This window comes from Photinus pyralis, unplaced genomic scaffold, assembly GCF_008802855.1.
Source record: "Photinus pyralis isolate 1611_PpyrPB1 unplaced genomic scaffold, Ppyr1.3 Ppyr1.4_LG6, whole genome shotgun sequence".
In the NCBI taxonomy this organism is placed as follows: domain Eukaryota; kingdom Metazoa; phylum Arthropoda; class Insecta; order Coleoptera; family Lampyridae; genus Photinus; species Photinus pyralis.
In genome coordinates, this window is record NW_022170663.1 from 35,128,455 (window position 1) to 35,134,470 (window position 6,016).

Consider the following 6,016-nt stretch of genomic DNA (forward strand, 5'->3'; position numbering starts at 1 on the left):
TTGTAACAACTACACTCAACATACTAAAAGCGCGTTCAGTCAGTTACTCAAACTAAGGGTACGAGGTACATTCAAAAAAATAACGGGACGTTACAAGTTGCTGCCGATTTTATAGTTTATCTAGTTTCTGTGCTTTCTGTAACGGCTGTCGTTCTATTTATAGTTTCCTTAAAGTTATCTACTTTGTTTAGATTCTTTTCTCTAGTTCCCAAAGTCTTACCACAGTACCTGCAGGTTCTCAAGTTTCCGTGGTTTTTGTACAATAGCTCTAGTTTTTTGGGCCTTCTGGTAACTAGTTTATGTAGGTCCTGCAGTTTCTCAAGTCTAAATCATTTCCTAGTCCTAGTTTCTTCAGCTTTTTGAGTACATGCAGCTTTTGTAGTTTGTGTGGTTAACTCTAATATCCCTTTATGTTTCTGTAGTTTCCTTAGATTTTCTAATTCTTGTATTATTGCTTCTAAGATAATATAGATTGCATTTTTGTGGAGAAAAGGGTGATTGAATATTTTTTTACATCAGAACTTCGTCTGCGGGTTGTTACCAACCAAATTTGTGAATTCCCTTATCAAAACCTTTCGGTACTTATTTATGCTGCTACCCCGAGAGACCGAGCCGGTATGCTCCTTCTTTGTTTCTCTTCATGGAACCTCCTTGTCAATTTTTTCCAAGACTCCTCTCTTGTTCTATCAGAATTATTTTCTGATCTACCCTAACCGACGAATTAATGCGGACCGACCTGTAGTAACTGGAATATAAATGTTTATAAAACGTAGTTGCTAGAGAGCAAGTGGGTAATAAAATTCATCTAGGATCGGCTTTATCGATAGGAAACTGCGGTCAAATATTAAAACGATTAATTTTTCAAAAGGAAGTGTTGGGTTAGCCACAACTAAATCATCAAACTCTTAAACATTGCGAACCGATTGGAGATGATGACGTGCCACCGCCGAGGAAAGTTTGACAGCATCGGAATAATTCAATCGCCGACAAGAATACAATGGACGCGATATAAATTGCGAATTCAGAGAGTGTAGTAAACTATACGAAATGCGGCTGTACAAAAACTGGATCGTTCGTGATTTTGCTAATTCATTTCGAAGCGGTTTTTGCATCGGCCATGTTGAAAGTGGTAGCGCTAACAAATGATAATGGGTAGTTTAAGATTCCTCCACGGACCCTCACCATCCGGTTCTTGTAATGCTATTATTACCACGTTCGTTTTATTGTTATTAATAGTGGTAACCATATTAGGAGTAAGGCAGCCGCTTTTGTAAACATTTTAGTCACCCGATTAATGAAATCAACTCATTGTAATGTAAAAGGTAAATCTACGAAGAAGATGCGTTCATTGAGCGCCGGTCAAAGATTTACCATTAAACATTTTTCCGTAGACGAGAATTATATCTTTAGTTCTGGTTTTCTTGGGCAAATTCTATTCAGTATGGATATAGTGGGCACATTTCAACTTTATAATTTTTTGTGCTACCGTTGGTGCGTATTTCAGACAATAATTTATGCCACCACCTTTTTTGGCACTATTTAAGCGCGATTACCATGGGAAAGGAGCTCTTCCTCCCATCGAGGAGAACGAATTGTGTTAAACTTTTCTTCTCTGTTGGCGCTTCCTCCAGCAACTACAGCACAATTGGCTTTTTTCATAAAAACTTTGCTCGTTTTGATCTTACTCACGCAGCATCATAAACATTGGGGAGCCAAATGCCAATATTTCCAATCAATTTTTGCTACACTGATGGATTCGAAACAATTCACTTTCGTTTTCATATGGTTTTTGTTCTAAAAGGCATAAACTGTCGAACAGTTTTTTAAAATAACTTTTCAAACAAAAGTTATACTCATTTAAATGTTAGGGGAAATTTGTCCTTAAAAGGAGCGTGTTCTTTTGGAAGTTATTTTTCAACCTAAGATTATGAAAATTTTTGATCATAGTGAAAAAGTATCATACGGAAAGAGATTTGACTTTTTCCCCTACCTTATTTAGATAATAAATAATCGATCAGCGCTTTAAGATACCTTGGTAGGTGTTTTAATCGATACATCGAATTTTTTTATCATTTAATGACCGAATTAATTCCAAATAACAAAATATCGACTCAAACCGTTAATCTTTTGTTTTTGCGACATTGTCAACCAACACATGCGAAATTATGGCTTACTAGTAGGCTTGGGGCACTTCGCGACCCGAAGGACCAACATTCAAATGAGTATAACTTTTGTTTGAAAAGTTATTTTAAAAAACTGTTCGACAGTTTTGTTCCTTAACTCGTTTAGTATGTACACAACAAATTTCGTGGAATTATCTCTATTTTCGTTGTCCCGCCAAGAATTGCAGTGAAACTTTTTTTTTCGAATTTTCAAAAACTAATTTCAGATTCGTGATTTTCATGTTAAAAAAACCCCAGATACCAAATTTCGTCGAAATCAGAATTTTTTTTGCACCCTAGTTTAGGGGTGCGCCCTTTAGGGGTAGGAATTTTGAAAAAAAAATTGCAAAATCGGAAAGAGCATACCCAAAAACCTATTCAAAGACATGCCACCCGACTTTGTAACTCTTATGGTTGCTGAGAAAAAAATTTAAGAAGAAATGCAGATTTCAACACTCTTTGGGGGGTGGCTCCCAAACGAAACACGTTGGACCCTCGGTTTATTTGGAAAAAGTGCTTGTTTTGATGCCCTCTACAACCCGATTTTTTTTTTTCGAACGGTCGTGTAACACCCTGTATAATCAAACGTTAATTATGTAGTCGTCGAAATACAAAAATTACCTTTGAACTCTGGTCGTAGCGGCCGTCTGAATACAGAAGGGCTCGTCCTGCAGATCTGTAACAGATTACAACACAAACAAACAAATAAAAGAGGTAGTGAATCGCGCTGCACATAAAATATTGCAAAATAGCGATGTCTAACGTTTGACACGGAGGGAGACCTGCAATTAATACTCAAAAAGAATCAATAATTCGAATGACTTTACACTAGCAAAAGCAAAATTTTGCTTCGACTACGATGGTCCTTATAACAATCTGTATGATATGAGCCGATTCTTTGGAGTAAAACGAATAACGTAGATAAGAACTTCGAACTGATTTTATCAAATCAACGGTAGCTAATATCTGTATCACATACCTAATCTGAACAAACAAATAAGTAAATTAAACCAAAGTTATTTAATATTAAGATATGTGATATTACTAAATACTTTTATATTTATCTATAACAATACCAAATCACGTAGAACCACCAAAAAAGTTGACACTCCCTACCGCAACATCGTAGCGCTGTAATTTGCGACCAGTTTCCAATGTACAAGCTAACTTTATTTAAGGTTGGGGCTGCCTAATCATTACCAACCTAACTAAATTTTAATATATAGGTACAGTACGAAACAAAATACATATAATATGAAACAAAATGTTAAAACAAAAACCCTGCTCTCTGGTACCATTTTAGTATACGTTGCTGTAGGTTTCTTTATCTCTATAGGAGACTTAAATATGTTACATGTCGGTCACATACAAAAATAATTTAGATATACCAAAACACAAAACATTTTATTGAAACGACAATTTTTTTTTCAGGTATGGTTTCAAAACGCACGCGCGAAATGGCGGCGAATGATGCTCAAACAGGAAGGCAAATCCGGCGAAAAATCCGGCGCCGACGGCTTGAGCGACATGGAGCTCTACACTCACGGCCCCGGTCCGATGACGAGCAGTCTACAGTCGCTACCACCACAAAGTCCGCCTTTCATGCTTCCGTCGGGCAGTCCCTCATCCTCCCTCGATTGTTCTTGATTAGAAGTGATAAAATATTGTTGGACATTTGAAGGTATGAAATTGACACCACAATTGTAAAGTATTCTCAGAGACTTAGTTATATAAACTAAATATAGATGTAAATGTAAAAGATTGTCCAATTTATATATTAAAAACACACAAACGTGAAGCCAATAAAAAATATTCCTATGTTATTTATTTAATTAATTAATTAAGAGGCACATGTGATTAAAATTTATTTATTAGATCATTTAAATATCCGCTATTTACGAGAATTTTACTGTTTTGTAGATTATAGCAACATAGACTAATAGGGGTAATTATTTTAAATTGTAAGAGATAATGTGTACTTATTTTAAAACGTAAATATGGCGATGGTTAAGGGCACGTTTCCTATTTTTAAAGTGCAAAAAAGTGTTAAATTTTAATTCTCCGCTCATTAAAGCGCGCGGTGCCCAATTTTTGTTTGTGTAGATTATGTACGTTTATTGGTAAACAAAAATCATTCGGATTATTTTCAAGAGCTTGGTCCCCCGACTGATTTTTGTTAAATTACTGTTACATTGTTCCTATAACAAATAGACTTAATAAATAAGGAGCACATATTAAAAAAACGCACTTTCTTATATTTATAACTTGTTAAAGCAATGTCTAGTGCAGGTCGTTTTTGCATTGTCTTCCTTTCAAACTCTACACAAAGCGAGAAAAAAAGCAGTAGATATGTGGTCGGTCCAATAATAAACGGAGATGGAGAATCAAACGAAAATTATTGTCTTCCTCGACCGCCAAACAAGTTTTTATATAATTTTAAATCAATTCAAAATGGTGCACATTCATTGATAATGTTTTTGTATCCCGATTCGATGCTATAATCAGTCGTATTTACATTATTCATTTCATGACCCAAAAAAAATGTTCAATGTATTGTGGAAATAAATGTAAGTTTTTCGAAATTATTTTAAAAACACGAAAATGGTGACCTTATTTTACGTTTACGCTACCTCATTTTGTAAATATAAAAGGTAGCCGAATCCTATTAATAAATAAATTTCATTATACCGTAAGGAACTCGGATGTTTTTTTTTGCGCAAAGACGTGCTCGGTGTAAATTTTAGGTCATTTACTCATCTTACCGTGAATTCAGGTTGTACTCGCAAACGGCACATATTAAAAGAACATCAAATGGGTGGATCAATCTTAAATTTAAGCAGCGTGTTCAGGTTAGTATTATAAATTGCCGGACTATCTTATGACTTAATCTCATTGCATTAATTTCTTTATCTGAGTAACACTCAAAAAAGTGAAAAGGCTGCGTACAACGACTTAGTGTTAAAAAGGTAAGTGCCTGTGAGCTGTGTTGAAAAAAGAATTAAGTATCACTACATAGTATTTACTTTAATTTCTGAAGGTAGTTTTTCTTCAAAGTATTTACAAACAAATTGCTTTTAGATTAAAGACGCGACGTGTTTTCACGATTATCCATGCCATCGTATACCTGTTAGTACAGTCTAGTTTTTTTAAATTATAATTTATCTCCAGTGCGTATCTTAGATGCCTGCCTACGCGAATTAGGTGCAGATGAGTATAAGCTGTGTCAATCGCACTTTTGAATTACGGTGGTAATTAAGATAACGTTACGTTCGACGACGAACGTCCAACAAGAATTTAAAAAAGATCGTGAAAAAAAGATGGAATTTGAGCATTAAAGCAGGACAGTTAATCTGGTAATGCGATCATTTATAATTTTATTTTTTCCGTGTCTGCTTCCAGTGAAATTCGCTTTATGATCAATACACTGAAAGTTAACATTACATATATAAAGTATATATTTTGCAACCTAAATGTGTCAATTGAACAGATGACGTCTGTCAAATGTCGGTTTAATCGTCTGAAATGACCTGCTTTTTCACGTTACCGATAAATCTATCCGACAGTTAATTTGACCGTGAACAAATTACAAATTGCAAAAGAATTGATCTAAGCGGTTTCTGAATGAAAACGATCGAATTAAGTTCACCAATGTTTGACTCCCGGAAATGCCTTAACCGGAAGTGACAATCTGGAAATACATGGTTTTTGGCTCATAACTAATACATAGTTGCTTTTAGGAAAAAAATATGCTATGCAAAATGACAGAGCATCAAAATCCCTACAAAAATGTTATAAACACATTTTTTTGTTGGAGCAGTGGTTTAGGCGCAACGTGTGTAATTATATTGCGAAAT

At 34.9% G+C, this 6,016-nt stretch overlaps 1 protein-coding gene across 2 annotated transcripts in view; it reads left to right on the plus strand.

Moving 5' to 3' along the window:
• The window catches only part of LOC116174899 (protein apterous-like), a 52,461-nt gene extending 47,674 nt beyond the window's left edge, over positions 1-4,787 (plus strand). For both annotated transcript variants that reach the window (XM_031492923.1, XM_031492924.1), the window contains exon 3: positions 3,594-4,787. In XM_031492923.1, coding sequence (XP_031348783.1) covers positions 3,594-3,809 — 216 coding nt within the window. In that variant the 3' untranslated portion in view covers positions 3,810-4,787. The remainder of the gene's footprint in view (positions 1-3,593) is intronic.
• Positions 4,788-6,016: the final 1,229 nt, after the last annotated feature.